The following is a 22,670-nucleotide window of genomic DNA, read 5'->3' on the forward strand; positions in this document are numbered from 1 at the left end:
GGAGCTCCCAGCTCTGCCGTGGCTGAACAGACCTATTGAGTCTCTGCCCCCTGCACCCTACCCATGACAGGCTCCTTTCCCAGCCTTTCTCATCTCAGTAAGTGGCCTCCATATCTCCCCAACTGTGAAGGACCAAAGCCCAGGAGTTACTCTCCATTCCCCACTTTCCTAACCCCCACCATATCCCAATTCATGAGCAGGACCTGCTGGCTTATCCTCCAGAATGTGTCCTGAATCTCTCTCCTCTCCACCTCGTTACCACCACCCTGTCAAAGCCACCATTGTCATCCGGCCCCTGGCTTCTTGCCTGTCCAGCTTCGTACAATAGTCAAATAGACTTTTTCTAAGTCTGATTATGTCCCTCAAGACCCTCCATGGCTTTCATTCATTCTTAGAATAAAATCTAACTTCTTTGCTAGGATCTACAAGGCCCTTCATTCTGTGGCCGCTGTCCATTTTACCCTTCCAATCTCCTATCACAAATGAAAGACCGATTGAGTAAATGGATGAATAAATGAATGAATGCATGGGGAAGGACCTAGACTGAGAATTAAGAGACATGGACTCAAGCCCTGGTTACTCTGGGACTTTGGAAAACCCCTGCTTGTCTTGTCAAGAGTCTTGGAGGGGGTAAGTTCCATGTCAGGGTCAACCAGTGGTAGCTGAAAGAGCTAGAATTTGAACAACTGCCCATCTCATGACGTCCTCGTTGCGCTTTTTCTCTGAATGTGCTTCCCATCCCCAGATCCCTCTTCTTGTCTCCAGGTTGGGACCAGAAGCACATCCAGCTGCTGCTGGAAGTCCCCACCTGGCCCTGCACTCTGGCAGGGAGCTGAGTCCCCTCGTCCTGCAGAACCCTCCACCCACCAGGGCCTGGCCACTCCCAAACCAGCTGCAGAGGCTTGGAGAGGACACTTCATAAGACAAAGTGTACCCAACTCAAAAAGGGCATCCTGCCACATCCAGCTGTCTTCCGGAAAGAACCAGATCAACTGCTACTCTGCTGAAGATGGAAAACATTCCATTAATTTCGTGAGTCTGGACACAGCCCCAGATGACTGAAGCGTCAATCTCCCAGCCTCTGTGCAATGGAGCTAACTCCCTCCTGATTCTTTCCCTAATCCAGAGTTTCTCAGCCTTGCCACTGACGTTTTGGGCCAGATAATTGTATGTTGAAGGGACTGTCCTGTACCTCATAGGATGTTGAGCAGCATCCCTGGTCTCTACTCATTAGATGCCAGTAGTGGCTCATCCACCCAGCTGTTATAGCCACAAGCGTCTCCAGACGTTGCCAAATGTCTCCTGGGGTCAGTAAGACAGTAGATTGCCCCCAGTTAAGATTGCAGTAAAATTGCCCCCAGGTGAGAACCATTGCTCAAATCTTAAGCATAACTTGGTCCAGAACTGTTCCATGTTGCAGGATTATAACCCCTACACTGGACCTTAGTTTTCCACAGCGCAGGCTTCTAGTGATTAGTAACTCACATGGAACATTTATTAGGTGCCAGGCATCCTACATCTAACACAGATCAACTCACTGACTCCTCACAGCAGCCCTTTGGGGCAGGTACTGTTATTACTCCATTTTACAGATGAGGAGACTGAGGTACAAGCAATTCGATGAGTTACTCAGGGTATGCCATTGACAAACTACCTTAGAAAGCCAGGCTGTCTGCAGGGCATGTGCCCGCATTCATGTGCTCATTGAATCCTAACAACTTTAGAAGTCACGGTGTCATGACGTGTGGATTTCAGAGGAGGAAACCGAGGCCCGGGCAGTTTCCATAAGCTCACCCAGTATCCCATAGCCATGGCAACTGGCAGAGCCAGGGTTTGAACCCAAAGCTTATGGTGAAGCCCATTATCTTCCCACCACTCCTGACTGCCTTTTAGAGATTCACAAACACATTTTGGCTTGACAGGTGCTTAGATATTTTATTCACACAGAGAACAAGTGAAGATTTATTAAGTATTTATTGATGTCCACTCCATGCCAGGTCCTGTAGTTAAGAACACAGGCCCTTCCTTATCTTTTAGAGACAATGTTGAACTATCTAAAAATGATGTGAGGTCTAGAATTTGCTCCAACGTAACCCAGGGTGTGGAGGGGTGATTGGTCAGGGGACATATGAAATGAGCTGGGTGGTGAGCTGGTAATTGTGGAGGCCGGTGATGGCTATGTTTTTAACTCTTGTGACATTTTCTATCTTACGATGACTTTTAAAGTGTGAACACTGAATTCTTGTCTGGGTTCATGCCCTGGCTTCACTACCTAGGGTGTCATCTTAAGTACTTTTCTTTGCTTCTCTAGACCTTGGTTTCCTCCTCCCTAAACTGAGCATCATCATTTCCAACTGGCAGGGTTGTTGTAAGGATTGAGTGAGATGACCCAGGACAGCACAGGGACCACCTGCACAGAGTGAGGACCTCGCCAATAGCAGGGCTCCTCAGGGCTCATAGCAGCTCCTCTGACATCGCTGCAAGGACCTCACTGTCTGCAAGTGGACAGGGAAGACTTAGCCTCATCCCAGAACCTCACCCTAGCAGTATACTCAGTCTACCTCCAGCCCAGATCGCGAGGGCAGCCCTAAGCTTTGTGATGGCCCTGGAGGGAGTCTGAGCTACCCAGACAGCAGGATGGAGAGAAAGCTCCTAATCCCCATGAAGGACTCTGAGTTCATGCAAACCCTGCACCCCTCGGCCCCAGCTGTGAAACGGCCTCATCTGGAATTTCTGGTGGCTGAGCAGACAGCAAGGTCCTTGCTGAAACTACAGATGAGGGGACCCTCTCACCTGTTCAGCCCTCTCCCCTTGCTTCCTCTGCACTCTCGAGGGATGGGCTCTTTTCTCTCTGGGCTGGTTGAATCATTTCAGTGTTCCTAGACTCTCAGGAGTTGGCACAGAGTGTTGGAAGCCCTCCAGGAATTCCAGCTGGGTATGGAACATGGATGAACTTGGCAGGTCACCTGCTTCCCACTCGGTGCCTGTCCACTTCCCCTGGGCTGACAGGAAGGGATAGGGATATCATCTCGTGATCAGAGGGTGGCTGCTTGGGGACTGGGCCTCCATTCAGCAAATATTCCATGAGTTGCCCTCCATGTCCCAGACTTCCTTACAGCAGTAAGTTGCAGCCATGTGACTAATCTCCATCAATGGGCTGTGAGAGGAAATGACATGTGTAACTTCTGGGCCATGGCAATTAACATCCAGGGCGCCTTGGCCTCCCTTCTCTTCCCCAGATGCAGTGACCTTGGGGGCCACGCATTCCAGATAACATGGGACCGCAATGGAGAAAACCAACCTTTATTGTCTAGTACTGCTGAGCTTGGGGATTTATCCGCCTCTGCAGCAGAGCCAAGCCTAACCTGACTAATAATAGGGCCTGTCGGAAATACCAGGGTCTGGGGTCTAAAGGTCAGCCATGCAGGCGGGCAGGCATCGATCACGGCTCCCCAGTGAAAACTCAGAACGCCAAGGCTCAGGTGAGTGCTCCTGGTTGGCAATATTCTGCTTATCGTCACATGTCATACCTGGAGGAGTCAGCACTGTCTGTGACTCCACAGGCAAAGGACAATGGGAGCTCTGACATTGGAACCATCTTGGGTTCTACCCCACGTCTGTCTTCCTTGATTTGATCTGTATCCTTACACGGTAATAAACCATAACCAGGGGTATAAACACTTTCAGTGACTTCCATGAGTCTAGCGAATGGTCAAACCTGAGAATGGCCTTGGGAATGAACGCCCAAGCCCCACAGTTAGAAGTGAGGGTGGTCTGTGGACTGACCCCTTGACTTCAAGCTGCCTTTGCTTTCCCTCATGAAAGACCTGGAGCCAAAGGTGGCACCATGTGAATGGACCTTGCCAGACCCTGGAGATAGATTCATGGACCAATCTGCCCTCTGGGGCCAAAATCAAAAATGATGGAGACTCTCCTTTGACAACACTGGGTTGTCTAACAGCAGCTGATGAACTTGCAGTCCCATCTGGGTGTTCAGGTCAGATCTGCAAGGGGTCTGGTACAAAGATGTTCATTTCAGCACTGCTGGTGGGAGCGGGAGCTGGAGGGAGCTCAGGTGTGCATCCCTCAGGGACTGGAGAAGTGAACTGTGATGAAATGTTCATTAGCACACAGAGGTGATGCTCGAATATAGTCATATGGACGAGGGTCAGTGCCACCTGAAAATGAGCAGAAACAGAGGAAATTTATATCACAAAGATATTGATGTAAATTTATAACACACATAAAGCTATTTTTCAAGAATCTAAGGACATACATTCAACAAGGAGGATGCTAGTGGATGAAGAAAATAATAAAATCAGACAATGGAAAGTGACATTTGATTAAAAATTACAGAACTAGGGGAGCACTGTAGGCTGTAGGATTACTGGCATGACTTTGTGGCCTGCATGTCTTGTTCCCTTTGTGGAGTCTTCGCATTGGTCTTTCCCTCTCTTCCAGCCCTCACTTCAGACAAGTACACCTGACCTCACCCATGTTGATGAAGATCCTTCTGCTTCCTGCACTTTTCATTTCCCTGATTTCCGGTCTACCTTCAGTGTCCCATGAGACCAAATGCACTGTTGGGTAGATCTAGATGCCTCTACCCAGATGGCTGGGGGTCTTCATCTTGGCTACAGTTTGCAATCACTTGGGACACTTTAAAAATTACCCCCACCTCAGGCCAGGCGCTGGCTTATGCCTGCAATCCCAGCAATTTGGGAGGCCAAGGCCAGAGGATCACTTAAGCCTAGGAGTTCAAGACCAGCCCCTTGGGCAATATAGTGAAGCCCTATCTCTAAAAAAGATAGAAAAATTAGCCAGGCATGGGGCGGCACAGGGTGCCCCTGTAATCCCAGCTACTCAGGAGGCTGAAGTGAGAGGATAACCTGAGCCAGGGAGATGGAGGTTGCAGTGAGCTGAAATCATGCCACTACACTCCAGTCTGGGCAACATAGTGAGACCCTGTCTCAGAAAAAAAAAAAATTATTGCCACCCCTCACCAAGATGCTGATACAATTGGCTGAGGTGGGGTCACTCTGGTAAGCTTTAGAGGCCTGCCAGGTTTGGATTCTGACCCAGGGATCAGAACCACTGAAGTTGATGCTCCTCCCCTGGCCTCCCTCTCAGAGCCTCTTTTATGCACCACTGAAGTTTTCTACTTGTCTCTCCCCAGCTAAGCTGTTTCTGAACCATCTTGGGCAGGAGCTGGCATAGGCCAGGTTCTCAGGAAAATGTTGGTTTGAGATTAGCTGTTTTAAAGCTGTTCAAATAGATGAGACACACAGTGTCATTATTAAGTTCAGACTAGCACAACGTTCATTTTCTTTTTCAGCCACCCCTAAATTAAGCTCCTAATTCGCACCTGCATCTTGGACCTCTTATCTACAGAGGAGCAAAAGTTTTCTTTTTTATTTTTAGGATTACCTACAAAACTGGGGAACCAAGAAGGCGAGCAGATCACGATGTCAGGAGATCAAGACCAGCCTGGCCAATACGGTGAAACCCTGTCTCTACTAAAAATATAAAAAAATTAGCTGGGCATGATGGCTCATGCCTGTAGTCCCAGCTACTTGGGAGGCTGAGGCAGGAGAATCGTTTGAGCCCAGGAGGTGCAGGTTGCTGTGAGCTGAGATTGTGCCAGTGCACTCCTGCCTGGGCAACACAGCGAGACTCCATCTCAAAAAAAAAAAAAAAAAAAAAAAAGAAATAAGGCCCAGTGTGGTGGCTCATGCCTGTAATCTCAGCACTTTGGGAGGCTGAGGCGGGTAGATAATGAGGTCAGGTGTTCAAGACCAGCCTGGCCAACATAGTGAAACCCTGTCTCTACTAAAAATACAAAAAATTAGCCGGATGTGGTGGCGGGAGCCTGCAATCCCAGCTACTCGGGAGACGGAGGCAGGAGAATTGCTTGAACCTGGGAGGTGGAGGTTGTAGTGAGCCGAGATCACGTCACTGCACTCCAGCTGGGTGACAGAGTGAGACCCTGTCTCAGAATAAAACAAAAAGAAGGCACAGAATGCTGAAGTCAGTGGACAGACACTCTATGGAGGGTTCAAAGGATCACGCCGAGTCTGCATCCTGACACACAAGGACCAGGGTCATATGGACTCCATTTACCTGCGGGTGGGACAGATTGGAAATTGTCTTTCTGGCCATAGGATCAGGAAAAAAATATACCTCTGGGCTGGAAAACATGAGAAAACTATTGTTTTATTTTTCTTCTTCCCCTTCTCCTTCTTTCCTCCTCCTCCTCCTCCTCCTCCTCCTCCTCCTCCTCCTCCTCCTTCCTTCTCCTTCTTTCTCCTTCTCCTTCTCCTTCTTGTTTCTCCTTGTTCTTCTTCGAGATGGAATCCCTCTCTGTTGCCTAGGCTGGAGTGCAATGGTGCAATCTCCACTCGCTGCAACCTCTGCCTGCCCGGTTCAATCAATTCTCTTGCCTCAGCCTCCGGAGTAGCTGGGATTACAGGTGCCCACTACAACACCTGGCTAATTTTTGTATTTTTAGTAGAGTCAGGGTTTCACCATGTTGGCCAGGCTGGCCTCAAACTCCTGACCTCAAGCAATCCACCTGCCTCGGCTTCCCAAAGTGCTGGGATTACAGGTATGAGCCACAGTGTCCAGCCTCTTTTTCTCCTTTTAAAAAATTACCTACACTGAGACCAACCCTAGTGGTGAAGCCACACTTCTGTGATGATGCTGGTGCCATGTGTGCACCTAAGGGCCGGAGAGAAAACCTGTCACCCTGGAGAGAGGAGCCAGGCAGAGGGGCCCCCTATTTTGTGAAGAGTGTGGAAAGAGTCTAGTTTTTTTTTTTTTTCTATTCCAAATACATGAGACAAATGGTGAATCTCTTTATGACTAGAGTTTAAAAAATCTTTTAAAATCTCTTGTGCCTTCTTCCTAAGGGCAGACCCAGTCATATGCATCTGTGTGATAGCAGGGGAGGTTAAAACACTCAGAGAATGCCATTTTTCTGGCCAGAGGGACTAGAGAATGGGACCCCTGGAAGTGACAGGATGTGGGCAAAATCTCCAAGAGGAAAGGGATGGAGAAGGAAACCCCTAGTTTTGTGTATGAACCAGGCTCACCTGGAGTAAGTCCCAGGCTCACCTTCAAGTGATGCAAGCATGAAATACACATTTAAAAAATGCGAAGGATTTGAGAAGTGAATGATGACGTAAAACACTGCCCAAGTCTGAGACCAGCCTCTGGGTGGGACAGACCCAATCAGCATAGCAAAAGCTTCAAAGCTGGACTGAAGTTGAAACTGTCATTCGTGGAAGGCACGGTGGATCTTGGGTTCTGGACATCAAATAGCTTGATGGCCTGCTCAATTAAAACAGTAAAAAAAACAACAACAACAAAAAAAAACCTAACAAACAAAAATTCCATCCTCCAGAGGGTTTTGACAGGATTGAGAGTCTCACAACACAATATTCAGAAAGTCCAAAATTAGTTGACAGACCAGGAACCAGGAAACTCTAAACCAGTTCTCAAGGGAAAAGACAATCAACAGATGCTAACCCTGAGATGACCCAGATGTTGGAATTATCCAAGACTTTAATGGGGCCATTATAACCATACCCCATAAGGTAAAGGTATTAAAATGAGGAAGAGATAAAAATTCTTAGTAAGGAAATAGAAACTATGAAAAGGAACCAAACAAAATATTATAACTGAAATGTATTATACATATATATATTTTGAAATCACTGCATGAGTTTAATAGCAGAATAGAGACCTAAGGGACAAAAACAAACAAAAAACACCAAAACTCTAACCTTTCTGTCACTGGAATACCTGAATAGGAAGAGTAAGAGATGGATACAGAAAAATATTTTTTGAAATAATGGCTGGAAAGTTTCCAAACTTAATGGAGAAAAATTCGTAAATATTCAGATTCAAGAGGTTTGGTAAAGCCCAAAGAAGATAAATTTTAAAAAACCCATGCCCAGACACAAGCTAACAAAAATTCTGCAAGCCAAAAACAAAGAGAAACTGTTAAAGTAGTCGGAAGAATGATACATGTTACGTAAGAAGGAACAACAGTTCATAATTGTGAATATTTCATCAGAAATCATAGATGCTAGAAGAAACATTGGGACATCTTTTCTGAAAGAAATAATTGTCAACCCAGAATTCTTTATTTAACAAAAATATCCTTCAGAAATGAAAGCAAAAGAAAGATATTCTTAGATGAAGGAAAACTAAGAGGATTCTTTTAAAAAAATTTTTATAGAAACCATGTTGAAAGCATTTGTGATGGGCATTTAATCCATTTATTAAATAGACATGTAAGACATAACAACTATGAAAATTATGTTTATAAAACAGAAGATAATTTGACATGGGCATAATAAAGTAAAAATAATAATGTAATTAACAAAAATTTTGTAAGAATTTGAAGACACATTGAAGGAAATGCCAATTTTCTCATTATAGCAGAGAAATAAGAAATAGATATCAACATTAAAGTGTGTGGTTTAAAAAACACAATATCTCAATCCGTGAATTTTTAATAGACCTAATTTTTTAAGAGTAGATTTAGATTTACAGAAAAATCAAGCATAAAGTACAGAAAGTTACCAGGTGCCCCTCACCCCTACACATGCAGACCTCCCCAGCTCTTGACATCCCACACCAGAGGGGTATATTATTAAAACTGGTGAGTCTGCTTTAACACATCTGTATTAATCTGTTCTCACTCTGCTGTAAAGAAATACCTGAGACTGGGTAATTTATAAAGAAAAGAGGTTTAATTGGCTCATGCTGCTGTAGACTGTACAGGAAGCATAGTGGCTTCTGCTTCTGGGGAGATCTCAGTAAACTTTTATTCATGGCAGAAGGAAAAGCAGGAGCAAGTGTCTTCACATGGCTGGAGCAGGAGGAAGAGAGAGAAGAGGGAGGTGCTGCCCACTTTTAAACAACCAGATCTCATGGTAACTCAATCACTCACACGTCACAAGAACAGTACTGAGGGGTGGTGCTAAAGCATTCATGAAGGATCCACTCCCAGGATCCAATTACCTCCCACCAGGCTCCACCTTCAATATTGGGGATTAAAATTCAACATGAGATTTTGGGTGGGGACACAGATCCAAACCGCAGCAACATCATTATCATCCAAAGTTCATAGTTTACATTAGGGTGTATTCTTGGTGCTGTACATTCTATAGATTTTGACAAATGTATAATGATGTAGTCATCCTAGTTCAATCTGTTAATTCTTAGTATCATTTTTTTTTTTTTAACTCTAGAGACATGTTTTAGAAACTAAATATTTCTCATGTGGGATATTATTCAGGATTAGTGGGGATAAGTTGCAGTAATCTACAACTTCAAAATCTCAGTTCCTGAATACAGCAAGGTTTTATGTTTTTATCTTACAAAGTCTGTTATAGGTCTCAGCATCTGCATCCATTAGATTTCGTCATCATGTAACTGCATTTTCTGGATTATGCAGCTTCTCTGATGAATATGGTAGGGGAAAAGATTATTAGAGAAGTATATATAACAATTTAATCCTTTGACCTGGAAGTCACATTTTCACTTCCACCCCTGTGTTAGTCTGTTCTTGTGTTGCTATAAAGGAATACCTGAGGCTGGGTAATTTGTAAAGGAAAGAGGTTTAATTGACTCACAGTTCTGCAAGCTGTACAAGCACCGCATCAACATTTGCTCGGCTTTTGGAGGGACCTCCTGGAGCTTTTACTCATAGCAGAGGGCCAAGTAGGAGCAGACATGTCACATGGTCAGAGCAGGAACAACAAGGTTAAAGATGGTGGTTTGCAACACTTTTAAACAACCCGATTTCACTATTGTGACTAAGAGAATTCTTAACCAGAAGAAATGCCCTGAAAGAAAAGTTAAAGGGAGTTCTTCTCAATGACAGGAATCAATACCAGAGGAAAACTTGGAATAAAGAAAGAGCAACAGAAATGTTAGATATCTGGGTAAATATAATACACTATTTTTCTTCTCTTCAGTTCTTTAAAATATACAATTATAAAGTGTAACATTGTCTGGGAGGGTTCAATGTATGTACATAAGACAACTATAATATCAAGGATTGTAAGGCTTCTATGTTTTATTTTTATTTGCAGGTATAAATTAACTCTAAGTAGACTGTAAATGTTAGGTATGTATATTATAATCCCCAGGTCAATCACTAAAAAAATAGTAGAAAGAGATATAGGCAAAAAGTCAATAGATAAACTAAAATGAAATACTAAAATATATTAAAATAATCTGAAGGAAGGCAGCACAAAGGGAACACAGAAACAAATGAACAAAAGAGGTTAAAAGGGAAAAAAAAATAAAATGGTAGACCTAAATCCAACTACATCACTTTTACATTAAATGTAAAAGGTCTAAACATAGACCTTAAAAGACAGAGATTGTCAGATTCTGATAATGCTGCCTATAAAAACTCTAAATATCTATATAATTAACACTCTAAAAATTTTCCAGAGTGTATATTGTTCAGTTCTTTGCCATTAAACCAAAGCCTAGTTCTTAAAAGGTCATGTTAAGTATGATTTTCTTGATGGGATTACCCTCCTTCTCTAGATGTTCCCAAATGATCCCTAGATCAAATGAACACATCAAGGAACTCAGTATCTAGATTATATCCTGTTCTCATATCTCCTCACCTGTCAGCAGGGTTATATTTACTTAACTGCTATCAACCTATATTGAAGACCATTGTGAGAAACAATCCCTCACAACTCATATTTATACATTTCACAAGTTTCCTGAGTTTTTATTTATTGTATCACACAGTCTCTTCCCAGAGAGAAATTATTTGAATCTACCCTTTTGAAGGGTAGAAATCTTTGAAACTGCCCTTAATAAGATTCTTATTTTCTCATTGACATCAGTGGTTGTGTAACTCTCCAGATTTCCCACTTTTCCACTGGCTGCTGGAAAGCTCCAAGCTTCTCCCTGTAATGTTAATAAGCATTCCTACAATAAAAGGCCCTATGATCAAATAAATGTGCAAAACATAGGGCTAAAGAAAGGTTGATTTCTTTATTCTATGATCTCATTTAATCCTCACAACCACCTTGGAGGTTGGTGCCATTATTATGCCAGTTTTAGAGATGATGAGAAAACTGAGTCTTCAAAGAAGTTTAGACCACTTGCTCAAGATTATACAGTAGTGGTGTCAGGATTGGAACATAGGCTGCTTGGATCCAGAGTCTGCTGTTTTGAAACTGTAGTCAAATCTTGTATGTAAAGTGCCTGATGCAGAAAAAAATGGTTATCCTTATAGTATGGGCAGCTAAAGTGCTTACCTCAAGCCTGGCTTCACAAAAGGAGGAAGGGATCTATAGGGTCAATTAGGTGGGAACCAGCACAAGGTCCCAGGGAAACCAGCCACCTCTATGTCAACTTTTCTGCCCTTTTGCCTGGGAATGCTCCTGCTGGTGTTCACATGTCCAAAGCTTCTCCTGATACCCCACAAACTTCATCCTGATACTCCTGCTAATACTCTGACGTTCACCTGACTTCCCCTAAGTCCCATATTTCTCTCTTGGAGGCCTATCTTCTGTGGACCAATGTGACAGGGCTGGTATGGGGTTTCATGAACTTTAAACTCATCTTGGAGGTAACTGCTTATTGATCAGCTGTGTATCCATGGAAGTGGAAGAGGTAGAAACAGAGGAATTTCCCCCTAAATTTCCTGAATAATGGGTCCTAATTCTTCACTGTTACAGAATTAGACATTTATACTCTTTTCATGCCTTAAGATGGGTGGAATACACATCCCCATTCCTTGACTTTGAGCTTGGCCATGAAACTTGCATTGGCCATGGGATGTCAGTGAATCTGACAAAAGAAGGAGCTTGAAATAGAGATTGAACCTGAACCCCCACAACATCCATTGAACTCATGATTTGTAATCATTGCCTAGAAGCTGCCTTCTTAATGGGCTCCCAGAACAAATATTGTCAAACTTGCAGCCTGAAGCCAAGCTGCTTGTCCGTATTAGTTTTCTAATTGCTGCATCACAAAGTACCACACACTCCATGGATTAACTCAACATTCATTTATTTTCTCACAGTTTCTGCGAGTCAAAGTCTGAATGCAGAATAGCTAGGTAATTCTGCTGAGGATCTGACCAGGATGATATTGGGGGTTGGCAAGGGTTATGATCTCATCTGAAGGCCTGTGTGGGGAAGAATCTGTTTCCAAGCTTATTTGGGCTTTTGACAGAATTCAGTTTCTAGTGACTGTAAGACTGAGGTCTCCATTTTATTGTTGGCTGTTGGACAAGGGTCACTCTCAGTTCTTAAAGGATGCCTTAACATCCTAGCCATGTAGCCAGCTTGCTTCTCAAAGCCAGCAGAAGTCTTATGTAATGTAACGTAATCATGAGAGTAACTGACTATTCCATCACCTTTGCCAGGTAACATAACCCTGTGAAGGTAGTGACTAGTTCATTATATTCACAGATCCTGCTCAAGGGGTGGGAACTAAATAGAGTATGTACACCAGGGACCAGGAATCTTAGGGGACATCTTAAAATTGTGCCTATCACGCCATCCATGCCTAGATTAGCCCAACCATAGTCAACCTACAAACCTGTGAATGTGAGAATTAATGCTTGTTGTTTTAAGCCACTGAGTATTTAGGTGGTTTGTTACTCAGCATTATTGTGACATAGCTGACTGCTACATTTCCTTTCAATAAGCACTGTGCTTCTAGTTTAACCAGTGTCATAGCTTGACTTTGGGGAAGCAGCCTGGTATGATGGACAAGGCATTTGAGATCAGGCAGATCTGGGTTTGAATCCCTCCTTCTTCAATTTCTAGTTGAGGGAGGCTTGATCCAGTTACTTCACTTCTGGGTCCGTGTCCTCATTTGTCTGATGGGATTCACAATGCCTATCTCACAGGATGTTGGGAGGGTTAACTAAAACTATGGATGTGGAGTACCTGGTACATAATATTAGTGTTTCTCTCTTAAGCTCTTAGTTCTAACCAACATGCCCAAGAGAATGAATGTGGTGTGAATTCTGGGAGGGGTCACTCCGCTGCTAATACCTGAGCGTTTCCTGGTAGGCGTCTCATTGCCAGATGAGAAGGTGACCCGTGGAGCTCCCTGACTTGGGGCAGCCCCTCTGGTGTGAGACCCATAGCAGAAGGCAGCCCCACCTCTGTTCTATGGGGTAGAGACCCTGGGGATTCACCCTCACACAAGACCCCTGCTCCATCTCCCCAGTGCTTTGATGTTAAAATCAGGCATGACCATGGAGAGCTCAGTCTTCACCACTGACTAGTGGTGTGAGCTTGAGCCAAGACTTTAACTTTCTGACCCTTGATTTCCTTCCTGTACATCAAGAGGTTAAATTCCCACCTCACAAGGCTGTTGTTACACTGATGATACACAAAAAGCTGCTGCCTGGAGACACTTAGGAGTTCAATTAAATGATGTTCCTCTTCTCTCAGAGCAGGGGCCATGTATGTCTCCTGTTCTTTTTAATGAGGCTCCCTGCTCCACCCTCCCTCCAGGGCCCACCTTGGAGAGGAGCACAGAGCAGGTGCTTCAGGAAGGTGTTTGCTTCTCCTCCTGATCCTCATAAAAACCCTCTGGAAAGCGGGTGTAGTCTCCCTTTCCACTTCCCAGGCAAGTGGTAGATTACACCTCCCTGCTCCCTTTGAAGTGCAGTGTGGCCATGTGACTTGCTCTGGCCAATGGCATGTGAGCAGATGTGTCCTGTGTTTTGAGTGGAAGCTTTAAAAGCCAGTGCCTGATCCACTTGCTCTGTCTTTCCTTGGGTACCTGAGGCCAGCACGCTCAAGGGGATGCCTGTCTCCATCAGGCTGACTAGGATGAGTAGTGGTCATGAATATGGATGAAAAGAAAGCAAACCTTTGGTGTTTTAAGCCACTAACCTTTGGGGTTGTTGGTTACTGTAGTCTATGCTGACACAGTGGGACAGACTACCTCCATTTGAAAGACAAGACAGCAGAGGGGAAGTGACTTGCCTATGGTCACACAGAGGGTAGCAAGGGGTGGGGCTTTACCTAAGGAAGCACTTTTTAGTTCTTCTAAAAAGTGGCTAAGGTGACTGGAGCTCTGAACTAAGGTGCTAAGAGCTAAGGTGACTGGAGCTCTGAATGCTCCTCAACCTGCTGCCTTTGGGAAATGGGTTCCCACTCCCCACTGTAGCTGCTTACATTGTCAGGAGTAGGAAAATGATCTCTGTTCAGAGTAAGTCAGTGGCAGCCTAGGGAGGGGAATGGTGGAGCTGTGGAACCTGTACTCTCAGGAGGACCAGATATTCTAGATTCAGTCACATGGCAGGTGCAATTGCACTTGGTCTCCCTGTCCTGTGTGTCCCTCCCACCTCAGTGGCTTCATTTATCTAAGGAACTCCTTTCCCTCACTAGCAAATTTTGTCCAAGGGAAGGCTTTGAAACTCATTCACCATAAGGTGTGCAGATTAATGAAACCAGGAAGAGAGACTGCTTTGTTATGCAGCATTATTGTGGCAGTAGCTGACTGATACACTTGTCTATCCAATATCCATCTCCTCTTTTCTTTTATATACAGAAACCTGATTTTATTCTGGGCAGTCATGTGCCTGGGTAGAAAACTACATTCCTCAGCTTTCCTTGGGATGTACACAAAGGTCTCTGGGGGCAGGGGGTGCTTCTAGGAAAGCTCCCTAAGTGGGGAGGTCTCCAAGGGCAGGCTATGTTGTGGAGCTCCTTGGCCTCATGCACTCAGCACCTCATGTGTTGTGTTGCTTTCCCAGCACTTGTGATGGACACCTCCAAGCGATGCAGGCACTCTCTGAGCTACCTGCATGACAACAAACCTTTGGCTTAGTTTCTCTGCAGAAGTGCTTGCAACCCACAAGAGCCACTTTAGAGATGCTTGGGCAGATAGTTTATATATCACTTACACATCACCCACCCACCCACATCACCGGGACAGCCAGCAGTCAATGACTGACTGATACAGTAAAAAAGGCCAGCCCCTGGCCTCAAGGTGGGACTACTCTGGTACTACAATCCACACTCCAGAGCTCCTTGTGGCATCAGGTTGAAGCCGGACACCAGGTAAAACCACCTCTTTGCTCAGCTTCTCTACTTGTCCTATCTTGCTTCCTTCATTCCCTTACAGCTTTCTCTGGAGATCTCGCCATCAATAATTCAAAAAGAGCCAGGCATACTGGTAGTCCCAGCGACTCAGGATGCTGACAGGAAGATCACTTGAGCCCAGGAGTTCAAGGCTTCAGTGTGCTATGATCACACCTGTGAATAGCTTTGCACTCTAGCCTGAGCAACATAGCAAGACCCCATCTCTAAAAAAGAACAAAACCAGAAAATTGCCCGAGAATCCCCGTATGCTTCCAAGCAATATGTAAGTTTCTGAGCTGTCTTCTACTTCCCAAATCCCTTGTGACAGGAGAGAACCACCAAGGGTTCTAAGCTTAGCAGCAGGAAAAGTTTGTTTTGGTGAAGAGAACTAAAGTTTCACCTTATTCTTTGACACTGTGCTGTTTCTGTGAGCTCACAGAGAGGCTTAAAGCAACAGCATCCATTGATCAAATATTGATTAGGCATTCACTAGAAATCTCGCAGCTGCTTGGCACTAGAGGACACAGTGGGGAGCAAGAGAAACACAGTTTCTACCCTGATCCTCTAAATTAGGTCCAAAGGCTTCTTGGACACCCCTCAGAGTCCCTTTTGGAGCAGCTGCATAATGACAATCAATTGAGTACACGAAACCTTCAAAATGCTTTTAATTTCTTTTAATGTGTAACAGTTACGCCTGAGTTACAGAGGAAGCGCTTACAAGCAGCAGGTAGTTAAAGCAAATACCAGTTTCTCTTTCTAATCTACTACTCCATATAGCTGAATAAATTATGGTGCGATTATATTTAAACACACACCTCACGCCCACACGCCCACGCACACACCCCACTCACACCCTTACATACACCCACTCACTTCTGCATGGGGGAAAATGGCTGTGAGTCAAACACGGAAGCAACAAAGTTGCAGTTACTAGGAAGAAGGAATGATCTAGAGTACTATGTAGATATTTCCCAGGTCAGGGAATTGGCCATGTCAGAGTTGACTTGAAGAAGCATCAAATACACAGAAGTCTCGGAGCGTTTCAAGTTGGCGGCTAGAGAACCCCCATTTGGTCTTGGTTTTGGTGCCTCTGCAGGAGGGGAGGAGAGAAGAGCTGTGTACCCCCAAAAAAGTGTCCAACAGTGCGAGACACATTCGGGAGCTTGACGAGAAGAACATCAGCCTGAGAGAGGTCCCAGAAAACATCTTTTTAGTTGGGTGATGGAGTTTCACTGAGTCCCAGGATCCAAAATCTTGGATACTTCACCAACTCCATCTTAAAACACTGGATTCTGGCAGAGTGGTCAAACTCTGGGATCTGTCCTGTTCTCAAGCCAGAGTCAGATTTCAATCTGACTCTTCATTTTCCTTCTGTGCAAACCTCTCTCTCCATTCTTCTTTCCTTCTCTCTTATCCCCCTAGTTCTCTGTTTGCTCTGCCCTTTCGTGTTCCTCTGGCAAAAGAACATCAAAGGTAAATCAAGTATAAAATGGAAGTACAAAAGCATAGCTTGGTTCTTACACATCACTTCTTTTTTTCTTTATATAGCAAGAGAGAAATAGCAAATGAGAAAAATAAAGGAACAAGAATGAAAGAACCCACTAGAGCCTGGAATGCATAATTTGAAACACACAATATGAAGATATATCCCTACAGATGGTCTCTGGCACTAGCACGACACGCACTGTGGGGGATTTCTTTCCTTTTTTAGTGTGTGTATATATATATATTTATAAAAAGTCAACTTTCTATAAACGAACAGCACATCACCACGTTTTCCAACTATTGTACGATGAACTCAAAAGACAGCCCCCCTTAGAGAGGACCAACAGCGACTTGTGATAAGTTGGAGGAAGCAGCTCTTATTTTGCTACAGACTCTATTTACAGGGATGGATGGGGGTTGTATCTGGGACGGCCTGGCCACTGGAACCCAGGCCTTCTTTCTCAGGCTGTGGTCAGCCTCAAAGAGATGGAGGCCTTGTGTCTCTCGTTGAACATCACCTCTCTGGTGATGTTTCGAGCTGCCAACACAAGGCTGAATTTTATGACCCAAGTTGGCCAGATACGTTAATATACGGGTTTTAGAGAGAACCTATCAGGATCAAGGGCCTCTTTCTGAAGCGGGTGGGGCCCCTCAAGGAATAAGTCCCATTTTCTACCAAGATGATGGCTTGGGAGAACTTATGTTCAACGTTATGAGAAATCATTTGGTTTATTCCCAGGCAGGTCTTGGTTCCATTTCACCATCGGGATCAGACATCTGGGATTGGTCCTAGCATTGGACTGTCGCCTCCTGGGGATGGGGCTGGGTGGTTTTGATGTCACCGGCCTGAGATCCCTGCTCCGGAGTCACAGAGGGTGTCAGGAGACTCAGACACTTTCTGAGCCAGGCCTCCAGGTGGAAGGATTGGCCATTCAAGGAATGTGGATGAGGAGTGGTCTTCAGGAAGAGCTGCTTTCTGCTGTGATAGCTACAAAAGCAGGGACTGGGTTACCAAGGGACAACAGAGTCTTCTTTTTTGTCCCGAACGTGAAGAACCAAAAGTCTCCTGCAGTGGACGCTCCAGTTGCAACCTTGGTTGACCTCGATGGGTCACATGTGTCCGCCACTACCAAAGAGTCTGTTTGTCTCCAGTTATTCATTGGTTTCTCTAAACCAGAGATATGAGCCAGCCTGGCCATGGGCCAGGACAGACTTGATATCACCAAGTCTGAGGATGAGAACCAGGTGGACATTTGTCACAGAGGTGACGTCCACGTAGGAGACTGTCCTAGAATCTTGCCAACCCAGCTCCCCAAGAGGGAGGAACTCAGGTTGACTCCCAGAGCAGCAGCCCTTTCCCTCTAGGAATGTCTTATTGGCTGAGGGCAAGAGGCATGGATTGAGCAAAGAGGTGGCCTCCTGAACCCAGGTGGGGACAAGCAGTTTGGTCCAATGTTTGTGAATTCAGTGCTGTGTCTCCCATCCCAAGTACTTTGTACTCAGCAGCACCTGATAAAGGTGATGGAATGTAGATTATAGTGACAGTGATGGTAAATAGGTATGATGATTTTGATAAATAGGTAAAGGTGATAAAAAGTTCCCAGGAAGGAGGAATCAGGGGTTTGAATCATCCCCCCAAGGTCCCAGCTCTTAAGAGAATGGAACTTCAGGAGGCCACTGGCGTGGCCAAAGAAGGCGCCTCTTCCCTCTCCTCTGGAATTGTTGACATCTCCCTCTGCTCAGGGGTGGTAGCTTGAAAACTGGTCACATCTGCCTCAGCTCAGCAGTGCCAGATCAGGAGGCAGGGACCTCTTGGCTAAGACAGAGGCAACATTGAAAGATGCCACTCTGGGCAGGGCAACAATATGCCCCTAACAACATGCCAGGGGGAATCGTCTTGTCCGTGGGGCAAACAATCCCTGTCCAGTCTAGAACCCTCCTCCAAAGCTCTGAGGGTAGCTTTCTGCATCCCCAGAAACTGAAAGGGGTCTGGGGAAGATGGAGGCCTCTTCCTAGAGGATGAGGCATGGTAAGGATGGGCTCGGGCCTCTGTGGAAGGCTTTGGGCCAAATCTCAGCTCCCTGGGGTGTGGACTTGCAGGCAGAGAGCTGAAGCCTTGGGCAACAAAGGTTTGCCCTCCCACAAACAAAGGGACCTGGTTGTGAAAGTCCCTTCTGAGCCCACTTCATGCTCCTCCACTCATGTATCCTCAAGACTTTATCCCCTCCCCATCTCATCTGGTTCAGCTAATGAAGGAAACTGAAAAGTTCTGTGGGCTCCCCAGGCCCCAGATGGGTTGGACATGGTGGGAACTTGGACTTCAGGCTAAGAGCCCTCTGCTTCCAGAAGCCTGAGTTGGGTCCTTGTATCCTGGGCAGGCCCATGGCTGACAAGCACCACCCCCACGTGCCCTTACCGTCTGGTTAAGCCTCTTTCCGGTCTCCCCAGTCTCCCTGACTGTGCTAGATTTCCCCGTACACCTAGTAGAGGTGTCTGGGGAGGGTTCTAAAGTCCTTCAAATTCCTGGGTGGGGGTGAGACTGCCCCTCTGCTGACTCCCCTGGGAAGACCCCAAAGCCAGGGTCCCCTCTCTGCTGGAGTCCCAATGTCTAGAGGAGGAAAGGACTGCCGTTCTGACAGTGAGCCCGAGAACCTCCTCGGAGGGCTGGCTCCCAGTACATCCAGCTAAGAGTAGCCCTGAACACTTCACATCCACCTCTAGCTAGGGCACCCGCTGGAGTTGGGTCCAAAGGGCTGCAGGACTTCCTCTCAGGCATCATCTTCCTCTGGGTGCCCAAGGTGTTCAAGGTGGGCCTTGATCTCCATGCCTGAGATGGCACAGAGGCCACCATGAGATTTGACAGGGGAGGACTTCAGGCTGACCAGAAACCCTCCTTGGGGAAAGTGGGGAGCAGACTCCAAGGGCATCACTCTGGATCCCTAACCACAGCTGAGTGACAAGCTGGCTCTCTACCTCCAGGGGGCCGGTGATGAGAAGCAGGCGGGTTCCTTTCTTGGCCCCCTAGGACTCCAGGGGGATGAGCAGGCAAGGCTGGGAGGTTCAGGGGTCAGCTAGGGTTGGGCTGGGAATTGGGCTGGGGCAAGTCACCCCGGGGGCCCTAGTAGGCCTGGCCAGTTTCCACAGGCAGGAGTCCCAGCACAGCGGAGTGCTCCCCGAGCTTCATGCGACGCTGGGTGGAGAGGCTCACGTTTTTGGCCAGATAATCAACAGCAGCTGGAAAAAAGAAGAGACTCTCTTAGAAATCGAGGTTCTTTTTGTTTATTCTTCCATTCACTCTATTTATATCCATCCATCCATCCATCCATCCATCCATGTCTATCCATCCTTTCTTTCATCCCTCCATCATCCTTCCACCTTCTATCCACTCATCCTCTCGTCCATCCAGCCATATCCATGCATCCACCCATCCATTCTGTCCACCCATCCATCCATCCATCCATCCACCCACCCATTCATTCATTTATCCATTCTCTGTCCTTCCATCCATCCATTTATCCATCTATCTATCCATCTATCTATCCATCCATCCATCCATCCATGTCTATCCATCCTTTCTTTCATCCATCCATCATCCTTCCATCCTTCTATCCACTCATCCTCTCATCCATCCAGCCATATCCATGCATCTGTCCATCCATCCATTCTGTCCATCCATCCATCCATCCCCCCATTCATTCATTTATCCATTCTCTGTCCTTCCATCCATCCATTTGTCCATCTATCTATCCATCTATCCATCCATCCATCCTTCTATCCACTCATCCTTCATCCATCCATCCATCCATCCCTCTATCCATCCTCTATCCATACCTCATCCACTCATCCATCATCCATCTGTCCATCCATCCATCCTTCCATCTATCCATCTCTTCATGAAGCTCTTTCTCTCACCTCCTCTCCAATCATTCAGCAAATATTTATTTAATACATTGTGTGCCCAGCTCTCTGGTAAGTTCCTAGAGAGGCACAGAAGATTATCCACGTTGCTGAGAAAAGAATTAACCACCCCTCAATAAGCCCACTACATACACCTGCTATGGATAAGGCCCTGTGAATCCCTGAGTGCAGATAATGATGAGGGCAAGGTCTCTCTGCCTTTGCTATCTGTACCCAGCTTACAGATAAGGCAAAGCAAGACCTTTGCTGCGAGGCCAGAGTGGCTGTGGGTGAGCTGAGGGATCCATGCAGAAGGAGCCAGGACACAGATACGCAGGGAGCTGAGATTTACAGCTCTGTCCATCTGGTCACCCAGAGGAGATAGATGAGTGTCTGAGGGTGTACATGCCTGAGAGTGGTGCATACTTCTGTGTGTGAACAACGGAAACAAGAATTTCCTTGAATAATTGGCCTGCACATGAATGTCCACACAAGAGCAACATTTGCACACACATGTGCACGTGTGTGTGAGTTGTGTGTACCTTTGTGAATAGATGAACTTTGGGAATGCCAGTGCATGTGCAGGCACCGTGTACAGGTGAGTTCCAACTGAGCCAGGTACCTGCCTCTATATGTGTGTATGTGCAGGGATGACCCTTGACCTGCATGTACATGTGTTCTGTCTTGACTGTACTAATTCTGCCTTTCTGAGGCTACAACAGAAATCAGCCTTGACCAAATGATTGGCTGGGGTGTGGCCAAGGCCTCCAGAGGCACAGGGATGCTGCCTCCCAAGCTGGGATCTGTGGCTGTGGCCAGTCTAAATCCCTGGGATCTGTAGGATCCAGAAGCAAGAGGAAGATGGAATGAATACCGCATTAGGAATTACGAGGCCTGGCTCAACACTTGTTCTGTCACCTGCCCACAGGGGACCCTGTAGCACTCTACATGCTTCCCCAAGGTTGGAGGTTTCTGCCTAGGGCAGGTGGGTGGAGCCAAAAGGTGATAGGCCTGGCCTGTGGACAAGGCCAGGGAGGCCAGGTGGGCAGTGCCAATCATTGAGCCGTGGGAGGCCGTATTGCCTAGTGGCTCAAATGGCGGAGGTTCAAATCCTGCACATGCCAACTTTTAATGTGTGATCTGGGGCATCCCACCTCATCTATTCAAACCTCAGTTTCCTTGTCTGTAAATTGGGGATCGTAACAGCACCTATCTGAGGAGCTGTTATGAAGGTTAAAGGAGAAATGCATACAAAGTGACTAGCTAGTACTGTGCCTGGCACATTGTGAGCTTGAGAGATGTGGGTTTGGAAGCAGTGGAAGACTAGGATTGGGATTTAGTAAGCAAACATGGCCTTTGATGCAGGCAGGAGGGGATGGAGCAGCAGATGAGGTGGCTGCAGTCCCAGTTACCTCCCGCTCCTGTGGCCCTGGGCACATCACCTGACCTCTCTAGACCTGCTTCCTTGTCTGTAGAATGGGGAAAACAAGGTCCAGCCTCCTCCAGGGCTGCTGCTATAAGGATGAAGTGAGACCATGTTCTTTAAGATGGTGGTTACAGAGCACACAGGGGCTTGGCCCTCGACATTCCCAAAGGATGTGCAAATGCCCTGGGGTCTCTCTGGACTGTCTGAACCCTGTGCCCCTCTGCTTACCAGGCTCCAGGGTGGGTGATGAGAGGAAAGTTAAGTCTGCCTAGGGTCTGAGCTGAGTCCCAGGGTACTGCCAGCCTTCCTCTGAAGTCACTTGGCCTCCAGGCTCCCAGTTGGTAGAGCAAAGTTGGTGGCAGCCAGCCTGGCCCTGCCTTGGGTCTGCCCCTTCCTCTGTGTGAGGGTAGGGCCATTCCCATCTCTGGTTTTGGGGAGACTGTGCAGCCCTGGCCACACCAACTCTACCACTGGGAGCCTGCCTTACCTGGACTCCAGGGTCCATCCCGTTAAGAAGCCTCATTCTTAGAGGGACAGTAGGAATAGAAAGAGGAAGAGCCAGTGTTTACAGAGAGTTTGTTCTATCCCGGTCCTGTTCTAAGCATTTTGTGCTCATTTTCCATTTAACTCTCACAACAATTCTATGAGGCTGGTAGTGGTGGTATGTGCATCTTACAGATGATGGAACTGAGGCTCTGAGAGACTGCACCACTTCAAAGATCACACAGTTCATAAGTTGTGGAGCCAGGATTCAAACCCAGGCA

General features: G+C 46.3%; 1 protein-coding gene across 4 annotated transcripts in view; it reads right to left on the bottom strand.

Moving 5' to 3' along the window:
- Positions 1-15,739: 15,739 nt before the first annotated feature.
- The window catches only part of PAX7 (paired box 7), a 118,857-nt gene continuing 111,926 nt past the window's right edge, over positions 15,740-22,670 (bottom strand). For all 4 annotated transcript variants that reach the window (XM_007980289.3, XM_007980287.3, XM_007980288.3 and 1 more), the window contains exon 9: positions 15,740-19,817. In XM_007980289.3, coding sequence (XP_007978480.2) covers positions 19,702-19,817 — 116 coding nt within the window. In that variant the 3' untranslated portion in view covers positions 15,740-19,701. The remainder of the gene's footprint in view (positions 19,818-22,670) is intronic.

The sequence above is a fragment of the Chlorocebus sabaeus genome, chromosome 20 (assembly GCF_047675955.1).
Source record: "Chlorocebus sabaeus isolate Y175 chromosome 20, mChlSab1.0.hap1, whole genome shotgun sequence".
NCBI lineage: Eukaryota > Metazoa > Chordata > Mammalia > Primates > Cercopithecidae > Chlorocebus > Chlorocebus sabaeus.